Source organism: Saccostrea echinata, unplaced genomic scaffold (assembly GCF_033153115.1).
Source record: "Saccostrea echinata isolate AGI-Se365-2 ecotype Australia unplaced genomic scaffold, CSIRO_AGI_Sech_v1 ptg000028l, whole genome shotgun sequence".
Lineage (NCBI taxonomy): Eukaryota > Metazoa > Mollusca > Bivalvia > Ostreida > Ostreidae > Saccostrea > Saccostrea echinata.
The window spans coordinates 7,568,972-7,589,851 of record NW_026889777.1 but is presented as its reverse complement, the minus strand read 5'-3'; the positions used below and the strand labels follow the sequence as shown (position 1 = coordinate 7,589,851).

Genomic DNA, 20,880 nt, shown 5'->3' with positions numbered 1-20,880 from the left:
GTCAATGACATATCCGGAAAAAATATAGATAATAGGCTTACCGGATTTAACCCAAGTGCCAGTTTAAAACATTTACCTAAAGCACTCAACAACTTATTCTTAACAGCTGTTCACTGTAAAGTTATATAATTTTCTTTCTTTATAGAGGCTAGAAGTTTTTCACTGCATGTATTTATACTGTTTTCCAATATAAACCTTGTTGCAAATATCCAACATTCTTGTTACACAAACAATTCCAAATATCTTGCATTTCCTGATTGGTCAGTGATTTGTTTCTGTAAAACTAGAAAAGAACTGTCGTCTGCTTTCTGGGGATGACGAGGGGTGGGGTTGGAGGAGGGTCTAGGAATAACATGTATATAACCCTCTCCTAAATAATCCAGAATTTTTTTTAATACAATTCATTACAAATGATTTTGGGCGGTTCTGGTTCAAATATCAAATAAACAAAATTTAACATTACTTTAAAGAGATAATTAAATTTTTCCAAAAATGATACTTATTTTCTAAGAGGTGCGTTACATTCCACATATCTAAATAAAATATATATGCAGAAGCTAGATCTTCTCACTGCAACAGTCAAACCTCTGGCTATATTATCGATCTTCTCATACTAGCCAAGCATGCCTTAGGTGCATCAAATAATGTTATTCCTAATGTGCACTTCATGATCACCAGTGATACTCCATATTTTAGTACATTCCATGACAAACCATGAAAAAAAAGATTTTTTTTCCCCAATTTATTACAAATTATTCTATGTAACACACAAGAAACTTTGTAAATATATCTAAAAAAGGAATGCATCACTCTATAAAATATATACTCAGTCTGGCATTATTTATAATTATAAAATATACCAGTAGATTATAGTGACTTTAAAAATTCATAAAAAAGAATTAACATTTACGAATCACATTCGTACATGTTGTGTCAGTTGGTACACAAACAAAAAGTATGTCATTATCAAACTATTAAAAAAGTATATCTGATAACATGAATAATAAATAGGAAATTAAAAAAGTAAAGAATATTCTAATACTGATAACAAGAAAATATAGCATTTTAAAATCACAGTCATACTTAAGAAAGAAATTAAAAAATGAAGAATTAATTACAGAAAAATGTTATAAAATCACAGTCACACATGTATTACTAAGTTAAGGGGAAAAAAAACAAGCAAAGAATATTTGTAAAATTGTCATTTTAAAGTATTGAGAACTACTTCATTTCATTTTCGTAAAGTTGTCAAAGGTTCCAGTTGACAGGATCTTTCTTAAATTTCTTTAGTTCACTGTTGGCCTTTGAGAAACACTGACAATTGATGAATTTTCCAAATGACAGAGGTGAAGGATGGGCAGTTTTAATCACAGCATGTTTCTTCTGGTTGATCAGTTTCTCTTTCTTATGGGCAAACCCTCCCCACAAGATAAAGATGACCCCTGCACACTCCTCACTGACAAGGTGTATGATGGCATCTGTCAGTTTCTGCCAGCCGTATTTAGCATGGGAGTTAGGCTGATGTGCACTACAACAAATACAAAGACGTCTTCCCTAATATTGCATTATAATTGAAATTGTTTTGTAAAACAGTTTATCACATGATCACTTTACATCTTGACAAACAAAATGAACATGGCTTGGCTGTTTAATAGTCTCTGATTAAGATCATAGTTGTAGGTGATTGAGGAAAGGGTATCCCCCTCCCTTCCTGCCCCAGGCTTCTAAATTTTTTTTCCCATAAGTTTAAATATCTTTCTATGGCATGTTTACAGTGTACATGTATTCTATTAAAAGCCAAAATTTTTTTTTACTGAAAACAGATACTATTCTGTTGAATATACACAGCGATGATTAATTGTCATTTTTCAAACTTTTTGTATTGAAAATGTTGTAAGTATGTTAAAAAAAAATATAATTTAGGAAAATAAAGTGAAACTGGGATTGGAAATTTGTGCCAGGTCCATACTATCAGCTCTCCCACCCCCCTCACGCTTTTCTGAGAATAGGGTAATCTTTTGCTGGAAATTTAGGATGGAAATTTTCAAGCAAAGGCCAGTTGCCCCCTTCCCCTTTTTGATGCAGTATGATCAAATTCCTCTAAACAAGTGTACTCAAAAATTTATTTGCCAAAAAAAGTTTGGGCAATATTCTGTTTAAATTTGTTTGCTTGTAATACTAATAATTTCCCCCCTTCCCCCCATCTCCTTTGAAAAAATGATGCTATGTCTCTCTTGTGAATTTACTTACAAATTAAGCTTTTGACAATACACCTCTAATGGTATTATCTTCATTAAACAGAATTGCTCAATATTGCATATTTATCTCTACTTACGTTACAGTAAGAGTAGCGTTTAACAATAGGACACCATTCTTTGCCCAGCTCTCTAAGTTTCCATGATCTGGGGTTTTGAATCCTTTGATGTCTGGGTCCTTTTCCAGCTCCTTGTAAATATTAACTAATGATGGAGGTACTTTAACTCCCTTTGGTACAGAGAATGAAAGTCCCATAGCCTGGTAAATTATTAGGTAAAATCAAAAAATTTTATATAAAAAAATAACATTTTTCAATAAGTCCCACAACTTCAATAACTAAGAAATCAATATGTTGAAAATAAGTTAATAATTTAAATATTTAAATATTTAATTTATATGTAGCAGTCCTACTAGTATGTGTTAAGTAATTTGGTTACCAAAATATTTAAAATATGAAGTACTTCCAACAAGCATTTTGTAATTATTTTAGGGTTGTACACACCTGCCCATCATCATGGTAGGGATCCTGTCCTAGTATTACAACTTTAATCTGAAATACAGTAAGATTTTCACCAATTATTTTGACATCTCTGTTTCTGACCAACAACAAGATGGCATAAGTGAAGAGCCTATTGGCATGGTAGTAGAAAATACCAGTAACCACCAAGGAAATGGTGTAAAATTAAGCTACCATTTAGCGGGAATTTTTAGCGGAGTGCAAACTCTGGCTTATTTTAGCAGTTTTGAAATACACTGCAAAAATTTTAATCGCTAAATTTGCACTCTTGCGTATAAGTACTGAAGAGAAGAAACTTTAAGATTACTTTGATCAGACTTTTGTTTAACAATTTACCCTTTATCTGGTATTGGTTTTTACTCAAAGTTTTGCCTAAATTGGTATTCAAACGTATATCAAATACTGAAAACTCATCTAGAAGATGAATTTCCTTTCTTTTTCATGGTACTATGTGTCTGCCATGGTACTCTGTGTCCACAAAAAAAAATTCCGCAAAAATTATTGTCATACCTTTAAGCAAGCAAGACACCAAATTTTACGCCCACTAAAGAAACCCAATTAACAGTATATACTTTTCACACTTCTCCAAATTCTTTAATATTGAGCATATGTAACAGTTTACAGCACATCATTGTTTACAGCATACATCACTTTGTACAACATGTCATTGTTTGTAGAATGTCATCTTTACAGCATGTCACTGTTTACAGCTAGCATATGTCATTGTTAAAAGCATTATACATCTGGTTACAACGTAAATCAATACATTGTACAACAAATGTGATTATTTACAGCAAATACCTTTGTTTACAGCCTTATATATCATTGATTGCAACATATTTCAATAATTACAGTATATGTCATTATTCACGACATATGCTGTTTACAGATCATGTCATCATTAACAGCATAAGTCATTTAAAACATGTCATTACTTATAGTTTATGTCATTGTTTAAAACATGTCAATGTTTTTGGCAAATGTCATTGTTTATGGCATGTCATTTTCTAAGACATGTGACAGCCACTGTCTACAGCATATTTCACTACTTACAACATATCATGTTTAACTATATGTCACTGTTTACAGCATATCACTCTTAATTACAGCATATGTCACTTTTACATTTGTTTCCCTTTTTACTACATGTAATTGTTCACAGCTTATATTTCTGTTTACAGCATACGAGGGGTGATCTCTACATTTACAAAACCACAATTCAGATCAGAATGAAATTTGGCACACATATAGTCATACGAACTTGAATCCCTTTAACCCAAGATACTTTGTAGCAAGTTTGGTTGAAATTGGCCCAGCGGTTCTTGAGAAGAAGGTCGAAAATGTGAAAAGTTTACAGACAGACGGACAGCTGGACAGCTAGACAAACAGACAGCTAGACAGACAGATGCCAGACAAAATGTGATCAGAAAAGCTCACTTGAGCCTTTGGGTCAGGTGAGCTAAAAACCATTCTCGTTAGCAATAGAAAGTTAACAATGATGCTGAGTTATGATTCATTTAATACCTGATCAAGTGGAGTCATGTTGAGAGCATTGAATATAAGGTCTTTACGTGGAAATACACTGTCTCCTTTTTTATAATGATCTGCTACTTTGGTTTGGAGTTCCTTGATATAGTCCTTATCCATTTCTTCTGATAGCGCCTTTCTCCACTTTTCATTTGAGATGAGGTCCCTCAGGGAAAAACTGCCAACAGCACCTACAAGATCAAAATCAGGTAATTTTTCTTAGTCATATATACAATTTATTTAGCATGTAAGAAATGATGTGAAGCTTTTCTACTCTCTAGTATAGCTGTCATGCAGGTTTGGTTGTTGGTGGCCAGACAGCTCAGTTGGTAGAGCACCTGACTAAAGATCCAGCGAACAAGGGTTTGAATCTCGGTCTTGTTCCATTGCTGCTCCTTGCTGGTCATGTCATTGACTAGTGCTTTTCTTAAAACCAGGCATAAACATATCACTTTTCAAAATGTGTCTCCTTCAGATCATTTGTAATAAAAGTTCTGATTGTTTGAGGGCTATATAAACAAATTTGAATGGAGACCAATACTAACTCGAGATAATGATTGGTAATAACTCAGCTCAATGTGAAGAATCATATCATCCATTCCATGTCCCAAGGTAATTAATGTACATGTAACCATTTACCGAACCAAACACAACCAGAGATATTTGAGAATGGTAAGTCAGACTTAGCTGTAGATCTATCAGGAGTCCTTCATGTAAGTGTCCTAGGTCCAACACTTTCCCTACTGTACATCAATGATCTTCCGGAATACATAAAGAACAGATCATATCAGGCAGACAATTTGCTGATGCCTGGATTGTTTACAGATGCTTAAATACACTTTAAGAAGCAGACCTTCTCCAAGAAGTTCTGGAGGCTCTCCAAAGTGGGGAAAAAGATTGGCTCATGGAATTCCACCCCCAGAAATGCCTATATAAGTACTACATATTTCCAACAAAAGACGGACAATAAAACATCAATACACCATCTGGACACATCATGGAGATAGTGGAATCAGCAAAAATATCTAGGTGTAAACATCCAGGGTAAACTAAACTGGAACTTTCATACGAAACAGGTGATAAAGAAAGCAAACAACACCAGAGTTTTTCTTCAATGAAACATCTACATTTGCCTTAAGAAGACCAAGGAGTTGTGTTATAAAACCCTGGTATGACCACATATGAAGTATACAGTAAAACATGCTTATAACAAAGTGCCGGGGACAGACGATTTTGCTTAGCTAAGCTTAATTGGTTACATCAGTTTACAATATTTTTGAAGTCACAGGGAATGAAAAGCACTTTGCTGTAAGTGTCAATTCATTATAAGCGTGTTCACTATAAGCATGTTTTACTGTACACTGTACCAGTGTGCAACTTTTTGTACATGCTGAAAAATAACATATTTAAGGGGAAAAAATATTAAAAATATCTAAATCAAGTTTTTCGGAATAACTTGATAAAGCTATATAGCTAATTCAAAGTATATAGCTAAATCAAGAGATCCCTGAACCTGATGAAGGTAGAGCCTAACGCTTGCTGTACCTGAGTCTGATTTTTTAGAGGTGACAACTGATTTCTTTTGCTTAGCTTGTTTACGTTTTGGAGACTTGTCAACATTTTTGGTGTCTAGTTTCTGTCGTTTTGCGGTATCATCTTTTACAGCTGCTTGTTTACGTTTGCCTGGCATTTTTGAGGATAGAAATTTGCAAACGAAACCGGAAGTGCCAAAGAACAGCGCTTGGTAATGCGCTGAAAAATCAAGTTCTCTAAATGAATGTAAAACACAAGAATATGTGGCAATCATACAGAATTCGTGTTTATTTGAATTATAAAATTCATTTTTTGGGTTTATTAAGTTTAACATTAAGGATAAAAACTTTCCAAGTAATAATTATTAAAATACTGCGTAGAAAAATACTTACCATTGTTTACTTCCGGAAAGCCGCCAAGATAAAGAATTTCAAAGAGAAACGCCTTGAATCATACAGTATTTTGAGGTATTTTTGTGCTTATTTAGCTCAGTTTGTACTTGAAAAGTATTCATCTTTTTGCAAGACACGATAATGAATCCGTGCATTGTTACATTTTAAAATGAAGCACTCTTACACCAGACTGTCCAGCTTCACTCAATGCAGTACCAGATTATTCTGATTATGAAATTTAGAAGAAAAAAATGTATATTTATCTAGATAAAACTTTTACATATAAATGCCAATGTGGAAAGCATCGTTCAAGGTGTGTGTAGCATTTTATATGATTCTACGTTAAAATTTCAAGGATGTTTAGTATTTGCATTTAAACAGGTCCAGTACAATCTCTTGATTTAGCTATATAGCTTTATTTAGATATATAGCTTTATTAAGCTATTCAGAATAGCTTAATTTAGCTATTTTATCACACTTTTTTCTTAAATGTGTAATTTTCTAAGCAGGTACAAAAAGTCGCACCTTGGTGCAGTGATGATATTCAACCTTGAACACTTCTGAACTTGATGCATGTAAAAATCACTCATTAAATTGTGTCTCCTTGAGAGACTTTGTACTCAAAGTTCTAAGAGTTTTGGGGCTATATAACACAATTGATACAGTTACTTCTTCAATGAAATTATAAAGGAGGCCAATTATGGTCAACAAGATAATTGATTGGTAATAATTCAGTACAATGAGAAGCAATCATACTTATCCATGCCTCAACGCACACCAAGGTAGTGGACAGTTACTCAAACAATAGAAATTTATCTTTTGCTTAAAAGTATTCAAAAGCTGCAAAGATAAAACTATCTTTGATTTTGGTTGTTGTTTTGATAGCCCATAGTACATATATGAATAGTCAAATACATGTGACTTTTTGTCTATTTTATACAAGAAAAATTTTTGTGAAAAACTGCATATAAATAGCTAAATCAAGCTATTTTGAATAACTTAATAAAGCTATATAGCTACTTCAAGCTATATAGCTAAATAAAGAGATTGTACTGGACCTGTTAAACTCAAAACTGACCCAAGTTGATACGTGCACTATATGGTTTGTAAGACCGCAGAACATTAACTGGCAAAATTGGAAATATGCAGCTTACGTCATTTCCATCTGTTTCAGTCGATACATTTAATGATAGACAATGAAATGGGCAAGTACAATTCGACACGGACGTCCAAGAAAACATTGGATTGAAATTGTAGTTTGAAATTCATTTTCAATCCACCTGAGCTTGTTTTCAAACCTGTGTGAATGTATGATCCAAAAGACAAATAATTTCAATTCACAAATACACGTTGTTTGAAATTCATCTTTATATGATTTTTTTAGCTTATAATTCTAAGGACACGTAAAAGTAATAGAAGGCAGAGATTATTTTTTCAGGGGACGGCCATTTGATTCTAGAAGGGGGGGATGTTGTCAAAAATCATGCCTTCACATGACAAAATATATTAATTTCTAGGATGACAAGGGGTTACTTTTTTTTAGTTTTGCTTTCACTGAAAAATAGACAAACAAAAACAAGTTGCAGGGAGGGGTTTCCAAAATAAAAGAAAACTTTCTTATTTATTTCCAAGATCTTTCGCCCCCCCCCCCCCTCCTCCCGACACACACATACATATACCAAACAGAAATCAAATATTTGTCCCTTTATATTTCTTTCAAAACACTTGACAGAAAATTCTGATTTATATAAATTTCAAACTATTCCGAAATTGAAATTATTTGTCTTCTGGGTCAATCAGTAGCACCGTGTGTTCTAGAGTAGCTGAGGTGGATTGAAAATGAATATAAAACTAGAATTTCAATCCAATGTTTTCTCGGACGTCCGTGTCGAATTGTACTTGCCCATTTCATTGTCTGTCATTAAATGTTTTGACTGTAACAGATGGAAATGACGTAAGCTGTATATTTCCAATTTTGCCAATTAATGTTCCGCGGTCTTATTATATTTTGTTAAAGTGTACTTGTTTATAACAGTTTATACAAAAAAGAATAATTATTTTAGGAATGACTCTAATTCTTGGCCAAATTATTCGAGGATAACCTGGTTTGGGTCAGTTTACGCTGTTTTATAATCCGCGAAGTAGAGTCATTCCTTATAATTTAATTCTAAAATCATTTAACAACTCTGGGTGTAAAATTTCGTTGCTTTTTATTAGTTCAAATTTGCCGCTCAATAATACAACCCTAGTAACGGAAGTGATGGGAAGCGAGGGGAGGTAAAAACTGATACATAGTCCTAGCAGCCATGTTTTTTGTTTACATGTGGTAAGATCCGAGTTACTGTTTGAAGTTAAAGGTACATTTATTAAATCTGGAATTTTCCATGAATCCCGAGGACTGGAAATGAGAGGATTGCATGGATACAGACGATTCAGCTGGTTGTCAGGGGGGTGTGTCCCCATACCAAACCAGGTTATACAGAAATAGTTTGTGTTCCTTTTTGGATATTAACCAATCAGAGGCTAGAATACAAACAAAATTAAATTATAAGGTATTATCAAATATCTAAATTCTAATTTGTTCAATTTATTTAATTGTTAAATACACAGGTATTTGGTCTTTGTTTATAAATATGTAACTATATACCATTTTACATAGTTAGAATAATCTAACTGTCTGTCAGAACAAGCCATCACCACAGTTAAATTACGTCCCATGTACTTGCTATGTAGCAAATCGGAGCGGATCCACTCCGAAATGATTTTGAAGAATACAAAAGGAGTTGCACTGAAAATAAGTACCAAATTAATCATAACAAACCTTTTTGAGATTGTATATGCCTTTAAACCTAAAAAATTATTCATATTTTGATGTCCAGGTTTGGGAATCTGGATGAAATGAACAAAATTTTAAGAAACTTAGCAAAAACTTTATTATAATTGATAGGGCTGTGCGGTGCACCGCGGTTGATACTGTTCGATTCGGTGCACCGATCCAGAATTCCAGATTTCGGTTCGGTTCAAAATATATATAACACATATAAACAAAAATGACCACCAATATTGGAGATCGGAAATGTTTGTTTTTATGATTTTAATACTTTTTAAAATGATTGTGCCAGTTTGAAGTCAGTGATTTAGTTTTTTAATTCCTTAAATGTCTTTTCCTTTTATAATAGAGGTTAGTTTACATTGGTATGGGCTAGTAAATAGCCTGACGGGCTAGTGAGAAAGTAGCAGGTATTTTCCAAAATCAATGAAAAAATTCAAAGTGTGGTTCTCTTATTCATAAATCTCATCTATCTAATTCTTTTGGCACTCTACATTATTCATTTCTAAAGACCATGAAAAAGATCATCTTTTTTTACTAATCCGAATTTCCTCCATCCCGATTTTATGGAAAATGCATGAAGGTATCACATTAATTGATTAAATTATTTACAACAACTCAACTGATTAACTGAAGAGTAAATATCTACAAGGGTTATTAAAAATATATTAACATTGTATTTGATAATTTGAATTAAAAAAAAAATAAATCACTAGCTTTCACTTCATTTTGGTAGAGGAAGTCCAATGATCAGAAAAAAAATGTATACTTCTTTGTTAGAATGTATCCAAAACATGATTGTTCATTATATTAAATTCAGCATTAAATAATTTCTCTGATTATTCACTTATTAATGACTCAGAAGAAAAATGCAAATAGAGAAAATAAGCAGAAGAAAAATGAAAAGAATAGTAATTCATTATGAAATGTAAATGTAATAAAATAATACTGTAACAACAAAAGTTTCAGATTTTATTATGTTTCTGGGTTAGTACTTTTGCCAGTAAAAATATCAGATCCACTAGCCCCACTTGTTAGTGTCTCAGAAAAGTTTTAGTGAGGACTGAAGTAAAGGAGTTTAATCAGTTTATAAAGCAGAGATTATTATTTTACATTAATGATGAGAAATATTTGGACTGTTTAAGGTTAAATCGAACCGAATCGAAAAAAAAACGAACCATATCATTCTGAACCGAAACCGTACCGAATCGATTAAACCCTGAATCGTCCCAGCCCTAATAATTGATCTATTCGCTGATTTTAAGTTCAGAATAATTGAGTTAAAGATCAATTTTATTCATCGTAAGTGTTTATTTCTTGGAAAACATCATGCAAGAAATTTCCCAATAAGCATAATAAGTGATAAAATGTTGTAACAAAACTCCTTTGGTATTCTTCAAAATCATTTTGGAGCAGATCCGCTCCGATTTGCTACATTGCAAGTATATGGGATATATTCTAACTGTGATGAGGGCTTGTCCCAAAACACAGTTAGATTATTCTTACAATCTTCAGGAGAGCTGTCGAGGACAGAAAGTGAAACCTTGGAGTTTTTTATAACAAGAATTTAGTTTAATTCCCAATTCCTAAGGCCTGGGACCCTTTCCCAAAATGGAGTGGAAAATCCCTGTGATTCTTTTGCTAACCCCAAAGGCCACAAAAATTCATGATTGGAGGTTATTGCTGAGAGGCAATATTAGTCAAATAACATATTGAGATGTTATGCCTTTTCATTGCTATCATATAAAAGCAAGTTTTTCAAGATTGTGCACATTTAGAGCTGAGTATAGAAGTACCTTAGCAGGCAACTTTAATACAACAGTTAAACGTTAAAACATTAAAATTTGATGATTACAGAAAATGACAGGTCGGGTTATAATAGTGACTGGAGCCAATTGTGGGATTGGATTTGAAGCCGCAAAAAAGCTGTGTGAGGCAGGAAATGATGTCATTCTGGCCTGTAGGAGTGAAGAAAATGGCAAAGCTGCTGTCGAAAAAATTCTGCAAGAGAACCCTAATGCTCTAGCAACATTTCTTCAGGTAAAGCACAAAAATGTTAATTCTTTCAAAGCAAATGAAAATTTTCATCACATAATTGTTGTCTTAAGAAATAAGTATTATTACATTTGTAAGTTATGTAAATATCTTGTTAATTCATTCAAGTGATGCACATCTCTACCGCATTTGCGCAGATTAAGATGCATAATTTTAGTTGTATTGATATGTTTTGAATCCTGCAAGAAATATGTATTGCTGCTGACAAAAACTTATTTGCTTTGTTACTGTTGTTTTTACAGTTAGATTTGGCAGATCTTGCCTCCATTAGAAAGTTTGTGGAAGACTTTCATGCACTGGGCAAAAAACTGAATGTCCTTGTCAACAATGCTGGAATATTTTTGAAAATGAGCGACAGAGTTAGGAAATTTACCAAGGATAACTTTGAGCTGACCATGGGAACTAACTACTTAGGTAGTACTGAAAATAGATTTATGGTCATTTGACTTTGGGGACAAAATATTTAATAATTAGATAAAACAAAAATACCTGTATACATAGAAACTTGACTTTTGATTAGATTAGGCCAGCAATAAAAATGATTTGTTTGACATACTCCGACTGATTTGTCAAAATCACCCATTACCCAATCTTTTTCAGTACTTTAAATTTCATAATTTTTATTTTAGTATTCAGAAAAACACTTCCTGTCCATATCAGTTTAAAAGTTTATCATTTCTCAAGAATGCCTTTTAGTTTCAAAGTTTTTAAATATTTAATCATTCTAACTGTCTCATATATACATGTACATTGTAATAAAAACAACTATAAATTTCTAATTCTGGGATTTTAATGAGGACTATCAATGTGTAGGATTAAAAAAAAAAAATAGAAACTACCTACCTGTCAATATTGAAAAAAGTGGGTTGGAGTACATCCCCCCCCCCCCCCCCAAAAAAAATATGGCCTTATTAGACTGAATTTGCTTTTTTATCAGCATAAACATACATGTTGCTTGTTTGTTGTTCTCATTATTTTTCCTAATAATTTATTACATGCTTAAGTAATTGAATCAAGATTGCTCTTGAGAATCTTATTTATGGTGCTTTATCCCCCCCCCCCCCCCCATTTTTCCTGAATAATTGTTTTATAGTTGCATGCACATTATTTAACTTGAAAAAAAGTTCACTCAATGGACATCAACTGGAAGCATACTGTATGTTCATTGGACATCAAGAAATTGACTCTCTGATCATGTTGATTGGGTTTCTTCAATAGCACCATTTCCATCTTGCTCAGACTTTGAAGGTTTCTACAGAACTACTTTTTGCTCTATCACAGAAGAACTTTAAATGGCAGAATACTGTATGTACATGTACATATATTGATTCAACAGGTCCATTTCTTCTGACACACCTCCTGTTGGATGATTTGAAGAAAACAGCAAGTGAAAATGGAGACAGTCGTATTGTGATGGTAGCATCAACATTACATGATATAAATGACAGAGGCAATAGGGGTGGTTAGTATGTAATATACATGTACAGCTGAAAAGTACCTAAAGATATATCCTGTGCAGTTTTTCAAAAGGTTTAATAAATTTTGTTTAAAAAACCCTAAAAAAAAAATAATGATAATAAAAAGAGTGAAGACATGTATTGTAGAAGCAATAAATGTTTTAACTTTTCAGGTGTAAAACCTTTTGACCTTGAAAATTTCTTCCTGGAAAAGGATGGAACGTACAATGGACATCAGGCCTATAAAAACTCTAAACTTGCCATGGTGATGAGTACACACTCCCTGGCCCGTAAGCTGGAGGGGACAGGGGTCAGTGTTAACTGCATGTGTCCAGGTATGTTCAAAGATAAACAGGGGGATAATAGCAAGGTCGGAGGCTAGCTGTTAAAATTTCAAAAACAATTGCTGAAAATGGATTTCAAAAACAATTGCTGAAAATGTGTTTACTAAAATGCCATTTTTCATTTACCCCCCCCCCCCCCCCCCCAAAAAAAAAATCTTGAAAAATCTCTTCTTCTTTGACAAAAGTACATGTATGATAAAGCAAGTAGAAATGAATAGTATGAATGACCTTTGACCTTTAAGATTTCACTTCTTTTTCAATATTTCTCTGTAGGTTTCATTCCATCTACCCAGCTGTCCAGACATGCTTCTTCAGCTTCCAGATTTATGTTGAAGTATATAATGGGGCCAGTCTTCAAGGTCGCAAAGATTTCAAGGACAGTTGACCATGGCAGCAAAATGATTGTGGAGCTCAGTGTCAATGAGAAATATAAAGGTTATTCTTCACTCTTTCAGGAACTTTTTTTTTAGTAAAAAAATATTAAATATTTTAAAATTTTCTTAATAAATTATGTTTGTGTTAAATTTTTAGCTAATTTAAAATGTGATATCAAGGTTGTAAATAACATTTAAACCTTAGGGGCCATGTGGGCCCCCATGTACACATAAAAGTTGTAGATGAGTTTTCACTCACAAATTTTTGTGTCCTTTAAATATACAAATACACCATGGCTTGGTTATACAGTAAAACTTGTTGAATCCGGATGTTGTGCATTCCGGCATTTTGTTCAGTCCGGTGTAATATTTTAGTCCCTTGAACTTTTTTTATAGTTTATGTTTAATAAATGTGTTCAATCCGGATCTTGCCTTTTCTGTAAACCGGCCGCTATTTAAAGAACTAACTGCTCATAATTAGTACAAATTACCTTCTCTAATCCGGCCACTTATTTTTACCTGTGCCCGCTGGTCATTAGAGAAGTCTTGCGTTGGGAAAATATTGTCCCGTTAATGATCTATCCTGTATCAACAGTTTAGATTTTAACAAACGTGATAAAAAAAATCATTTATGGCTCAAGTAAGGCGAGGAAACTAGCAAAGGAACGAGTGAAAGTGATGGTTGCGTGTAGCATGTCTGAAGAAAAAACTTCGAGACTTATTCATGACCTCCTTTCTACTTTCGTTTTGCATGCACAACGTGCAATTCGAATTATTTCCCTTTGTGTCGCTAGTTTACAGCAACCATAACGACAGAAGATTTTGGTCAATATTCATTATAACATTAACATTCATTATAATATTCATTATAACAATTAACAAATACAGTGTCTAAATATTTATTTAGGAATCTGTCCTTAAAAAATAATATTTACAGCTACAATGAGGTTTTGGAGTGTGTTTAAAACATCTAACGATTTTCAAATTTAATGAATGACCAACAGATAACATATTTCGTTACTGAATAAAAAACTTAAACAGAAATGAAAATTCTTAAGAGCAAACAGAGTTCAAAACAAACGAAATAGACAAATTTTTCAAGTGAAACGTAAAAAATGACACATTTGATCAAGTATTTATTTACCACTCTTTGTTTATATCTATGTGAACTTGCTATTCAATTTTCTCTAGGGATGTCAACGAATAGTCGACTATTCGACTGTCAGTCGAATGGACCGACGATCGAATAATGAAACGACATTCGAATATTATAATTTTAAAAATGCAATTAAAGAGTGATAACAATATCGAATTCTCATAACAAAATTGAGAAACCGTCTTTTCTCGGAGACAGTTGATAAGATAATTAAACTTGATTTTTCATGTGTTTATAGAAAGTACAGTAATTATAAATGCTTCACTACCACGAGAATTATCTGTCAGTTACTGCTTGTGTTGTTTTTGTAATAAATCAACCAACAATATATTTACTGGGCTTTGTTTGTAAAACAATTAATTGGACTTGATTTTATACGATGTACCAATTATCTTTTAAAATTACTCAAACGCAAGGAACAAACCATAGCTGTAACATGTTTTGTCGCTTCAATAATTATTAAAACAATTCGCTTGCATTTTTAAACTGTTTATATAATTAAGGACATTCTGAAAACCAGAGCAATCAATTAATGAACAAACAGTTACTAACTGTTTAACAATTTAACAACCACCTGGCATTTGGATAGTGTGAAATTACCCCCCCCCCCCCAATTTATTTCATAATAAGCTTTAAAAAATATCGGCTAGCAATTTTTGAATGCTCACTCTGCATGTACAGACCAATTTATGAATTCGATTGAAGGGGAAATCATAAATTTTGGAGAATTATATTTCTAAATTTATTTCATATAATCATGCTATCAAATGTATTGCATTAATTCTTATGTTACTTTTTAAACATATTTAAGTTAAAGGGTTTTTGAGTTGTAAATACGTCATGTACCAGTGAAGTTTGAAATAATATTTTATTTTCAGAAAATGTTCCGAATAATCGACTATCGTTCGAATAATGGAATCGAATAATCGACTAAGGAAAATAAATATTTTGACATCCCTAATTTTCTCCAATCCAGATGTTGTCTAATCCGGCCAAAAATTTTGGAACCACTGGTGGCCGGATTAGACAAGTTTTACTGTATATAAAAAAAATGAATGTACAAAGCATCTTTACTAAGAGACATGATTTTTCACACAGATGTTTCAGGGAAATATTTCAAAGACTTTGAAGCCGCGGAATCTTCAGAAGAGTCACGGAATGAGGAAGTCCAGGGACAGCTGTATGAGTTATCTGCCCGCTACTGCCACCTGGAGGGTTATGAACCATTGGATGCCCCCGCCCCACCTCCACCAGAGGAGAAACCTGTCAAGTCCAAAAAGGTCAAAACACCCAAGAAAGAGAAAAAAGAAGAGGAGAAAGTTGTAGAAGATAAAACAGTAAAGGAAGAAGGAGAGAAGAAAGGTTTGTGTTGGGATCAGTAAAAATGAAAGTTAAGGTTGATTGACCCTCTGATAACAGAGGTAACTTTCACTGGGATAAATGACATTCCCTTATAAAATTTTCAAGTTAAATACCATTTCTGTCAGAGTTTGCCATAAAGGTATGCTGAAATTGTGTGCATTTTAACCTATTAGATTTCTTTTGGAAATCATTACAGTTGAGGCGTAATGACCCTCTTCTCTGAATTTCACAATTTTTTTTTAAGTCTTCCTAACATTGATTTTCATCAAAAACTATAGCATTAGATTCTAATGGAAAAAAGTATGAGGTATATGAAGCAGTACTTATTTTTTCAGAAATGATTTTTATATCAGATGATATGAAGACATGTTTACACAGGGAATAGGAAGAGTAATAATTTTTTATCACAACATAAAATAAAAAAATTAAGGTGCATATGAAAATAATATTTCAGGGTTCAACACTAACATTTTTAGGCTTTAGTATGGCCGGACTAGTGCTTCTTTACTTTAACTAGTCCGCACGCGATTTTATGAGTCCGTAAAAAAACACGCACACACACACCAATGTTTTGTAACCCGTTAAAAATTAAACATTGCAATGTACTTTTTATACTTTTTATGAAATAAACAAAGCATTTATGTGAAATGTTTTATTCCAAGATTCGTTTAAACCTCGCAATCAGGAACTACGATTGTATTCCTGATCTTGTTCGTTTTCTCTATACATTACATCCAAACGTCCAACATCTTTCTTTATATGTCATACTAAATCATGATTGCTAAAATGTTTGATTTCATACCAATCAGTCCTAAAATTGAGCGCAGAATTGACTCAGAATTACCTTACTTCCCGTCAAGAAGCTAGAAAGCTTAAAATACATGCGGGGTTTTCCAGTGAAAGTTGTCAAGAATCGAACATCGGTAATTTACTGATTTTTTTCCAGAAAATTTTATTAGTCCATTCAGACTAATTAGCCACAGATTTTATTAGTCCGAATGAAAATGTACTAGTCTGAGACTAACGTTAATGTCGAACCCTGTATTTTTTTGTCATACCTATTAAATTTACATTAGAAAACATAATAAAGTGTTGCTTCCTAAATCAGGAAAAACACAATGTTGTCTGTGCTTGTATGAATGGAATATATCCATTGGCAAGTTTTCTTAGAAATATTTGTTCCTTGAAATAAAGTAATTCTTCCTATGGTACATGATTCATTAATGCATTTTAAAAATTGTTCATAAAAATAGAACTGCTTCAGTTTGCAAGGGTAAAAAAACAGGATGTAAATATTTTATGTCAAATGTAATTAAAAAAAATTGTGAAAAATACAGGCAAATATAGATAGAAGTCAGTGTTTCCATCCTATGTTGGTTTGATTGAATTGACTATTCGTAGGTCTCCATTATTTAACTCTAGTAAGACAAACTATGGGTAGTATAAGGAATTTTTACTTGGGGAGTTATCTCTCTTATCAGAGGGTGAGTCCCCCTTAAAGCAAAATTTATATGAGTGAACAGAGGGATGATGAACTAAATATATGGTTGGTATTGTTAAAAATATTTGGGAAGAGAAATTTTTTTTAGGCATACAGGCATATTTTTTCTCAGCCAGAATTGTGGTGATTCTAAAGGTCACAACTTCTCATCTCACTGGATTAGTGGTAAAGGTCATTTAAAACATTTAGATTGGCGACCTCTGCAACTCTTTATGCTAGACTTGAATATAGTGCATGAGGAGGATGAGGAATTGCTCTCAGAAATAAATTCATTAATGAATAGGGTTTTAAATAGGATTTGTCAATTGAAAAAGGTGGTAGTCTAGCAAGTTTGTCCAATGTGGTGTTTTTTGATGATGTTTCATGACAGATATATCACAAACAGTGGTGTTAGTTGGTTTGCATATGTGAATATTTGTGAGTATTAGGCTCACCTACTTTGCATAGTTGGTCTTGTACGAGAAGCAAAACCCAATTATGTTAAAAAAAAAAGCCAAAGGAACAAACACTTTCCATGTTCAATGTCTTAGGGTTTGACTTGGCAACAAAAATTGACACAAAAGAGAAAACCTTTCCCTGGGCCTTGTGTGAGCTTTTCAATGTTTGTTTTATTCTGTATTTTATTTTATGAATACTGTTTTACAGAGGAACCAGAGGTGGCAGATGGCATCAAGTATGCAGATGAAGATGACAAATCAGAGGAAAAGACAGGGGAACCAGTCAAACCGAAGGAGAGTGAAGAACCAGGCAAAGAAAAAAAGACCGAGGAACCAGTCCAGGTGACCATCACAGTGGAGGATGTCTCGTCTGACAAACCGAGCACAGACGGAGAGGAGGTAAAGAAAACGGAGGACGAAGGGGAGGAAAAGAAGGAAGTTAAGGAGGAGACAGCTGGGAAAGGGGACGGAGTCGGTAAAACTGTGGAATCAGGGGAGATAACTGCAGAAATCACCGCTCAGGGATAGGAAACTGAAGAGAGTTTAACCATTTTTACGCAGTTTATGATGCATTTAGCCATCTCTACGCAATTTATGTGTTAAGCCATCTTCAAGCAATTTATGATGCATTTAGCCATCTTTACACAATTTATGATGTGTTGTGAGAACTTTCTGATGGGTAAAATATATGCTTTGCTTTATTAATTCCAAGGGCATTTAATTTTTTTGTTTAAATTTAACATTTGAAGGGTAGGCAAAATATTTCTCTGCATTTTATTTAAAGTAAATATGTATGAATATACCTTATATTTATTTTCCACAGAGTTGTACATTTGTAATCAATATTTATTTATACATTTTCAGTATATTTACTGTAATTTGTAAGCTATATTGACCTTGTTACAGCTCAAGATTTATGTCCTCTTCCAAATACTGGGTATACATTTTGAAAATATTTTTTTATACACTAAGAAAATGGGCCTTGTTATCATTTAATGAAATTTAAATGTAAATGTATGCTATGATAACATTTGATTAATTACTTATTCATCCAGACGTAACAATAGTGCCTTCCTGAAACCTGTTATTTTTTTATTTAAAAATTTTGAATTTTTATGAGAAAAAAATAACCAAAGCAAATTTGAATGTCCTCAAGAGATTTAGTTTTACTAGATTGTCTACTAGTCCCATGCTTTAAAACCATTTTGCTTTTTGGTTGAGAGTGTCAGAGTAGCCCTTAGCTATTCAGTAGAAATAAATTTTGGTACATGTATTTCTATGTGTTCAGTTTCTTATTTTTATCTTCCAAACCAGCCAACCAAATCCCTTGTTTATTCAATGCAATTGTTGATTTTTTTTAAGTCACCAATGGTTGTATATTTATTTTAACATGTTTTGTAAATTTTTTATAAACCTTTTTTTTTTTTTTTTTTTACACATAAACAATTCAGTCAGTTATATTGTATGGCATTAATATTTCTGCATTTTTTTGTTTTTGTTTTTTTTTTTTACTTATCTGTGTATCAGCATGATTATACAAGACAAACTACAAAGGGGTATAGCGATAAATCACCTGGACTTTTAATGTATAATATATTTTTTTGGTTGTTGCTGTTTTTATCTTTTCACTAATGATTTAATCTGTACATTATATGGCATTAATAGGTGCCCTTATCTAAGCATAATTGTCATTTTTCATTGGAGCATAAATAATTTTGCCATAAAGAAATATCTCAAAAACTTGAGGATAAATCTGTGTTCAGATTTTAAACTATGTTATTGTCCATTTTTAGTCGATGAATCTCATTAACATAGTTATTGTAATATTTGCTTAGTTTGTAATATATATGCTTTTACTGTAGTCCCTAGATCAAATAAAATAAAATTTGATTGTAAAAATTTCTCTATCTGTGTATTTTCTCTTAAAATGATGAAGAGGCTGATGACATAATGAGACAAACATGGGTGACATCATTTAATATGGGAATAGTACATGGGTATAATTTGACTGTACTCCAGTATGTATAGGTTCACAGCAAGATCCGAGGCTCTTTAGTTGGAGTAGGTTCAACCAATGCTGAGGGATTACTGTTAGCAGGGTAGATTAACCAGTGGATAAGTTTTACCAAGGTTTCAAGCAACCAAGATAGGGAAGTGTAGTTTATTAGACATCCATGCAGAAAAAAGTGAAGTTAAAGGTAGTTCAAAGTCTAGATTTATATTCTGTTCAGTAATATTATACTGTGGCTACATTTTAAGAGACGTTGAAGTCATAAATAGGGGAAGACATGCAGTTCAGAATAGAGCAAACAAATTGAATTAGTTTAGTGTTATGAATATACGGCAGAAAAAGGTGTGATAATTTTTAATTTCATTCACCCATGAATGGAGATATCCAGGCAAGTAGTTTTTAACTCTCCACAGAGAAGTTTGTGTGTGTGTGTGGGGGGGGGGGGGGGGGTAAAGTAATATGTTGGCAACATAGGTTAAAGGTTTTTGTGAGCAGGTTTCAGTTTTTGGAGCAGGTCTCATTTCCAAGTAACTATAAGCCCTATATTGACCAGTTAATGTTTTTGGAGCAGGTATCATTTACAAGTAACTATAAGTCCTATATTGACCAAATTTGCATGGATGATACATCTATAAGGATTGCTTTGTGTGTTGGATCTGACCTACATTTTCCACATGAGTGACCAGGTTAAAGTTTTTGGAGCAGGTTCATTCTAAGGTAACTTTAAAGATATACACGCTATAACTTGCGTCAGTTAAAAATAAAGATGGAAATTTATTTATTTTGTTTACCAAATAAAGTTACGAAAATATTGTAAAATTACACAATTGGAAATGAACGCATTATAAAGATCTCAAATTATAATTATTTATTATCCTACTAGGAAAGTAATGCCTCTATTTAAATTCATGCATCATGTGACACCGTCGCTACTTTTAGATTGATAAACAAAAGTGGCGTCAAGAAAACGAGGTAGGCCGTTTGGTATACAAAATAACTTGAGACATGGATTGCGTACGTTTTATGCTTAAAGATACTTATCTTTGAAAACAACCAGTATTAACCATCCACTCTGTAATGACAGATATTAACTTTTATTCAAAATCGTAGTCAAAATGCAACGAACCT

At 32.8% G+C, this 20,880-nt stretch overlaps 2 protein-coding genes across 2 annotated transcripts; one reads left to right on the top strand and one right to left on the bottom strand.

The window, feature by feature from the left end:
• Positions 1 to 995: 995 nt before the first annotated feature.
• On the bottom strand, positions 996 to 6,003 carry LOC133193691 (uracil-DNA glycosylase-like). Its single transcript, XM_061329646.1, has 5 exons — positions 5,846 to 6,003; positions 4,298 to 4,491; positions 2,759 to 2,806; positions 2,336 to 2,514; positions 996 to 1,528 (listed from the first exon to the last, which is right to left on the bottom strand). The coding sequence occupies exons 1-5, from the start codon at positions 5,988 to 5,990 to the stop codon at positions 1,249 to 1,251; spliced, it is 846 nt and encodes a 281-aa protein (XP_061185630.1). The 5' UTR covers positions 5,991 to 6,003; the 3' UTR covers positions 996 to 1,248.
• A 216-nt stretch (positions 6,004 to 6,219) lies between these two features.
• LOC133194083 (retinol dehydrogenase 13-like) lies at positions 6,220 to 19,644 on the top strand. Its single transcript, XM_061330041.1, has 8 exons — positions 6,220 to 6,300; positions 10,913 to 11,095; positions 11,353 to 11,524; positions 12,447 to 12,572; positions 12,741 to 12,902; positions 13,185 to 13,346; positions 15,540 to 15,803; positions 17,950 to 19,644. The coding sequence occupies exons 2-8, from the start codon at positions 10,916 to 10,918 to the stop codon at positions 18,267 to 18,269; spliced, it is 1,386 nt and encodes a 461-aa protein (XP_061186025.1). The 5' UTR covers positions 6,220 to 6,300; positions 10,913 to 10,915; the 3' UTR covers positions 18,270 to 19,644.
• Positions 19,645 to 20,880: the final 1,236 nt, after the last annotated feature.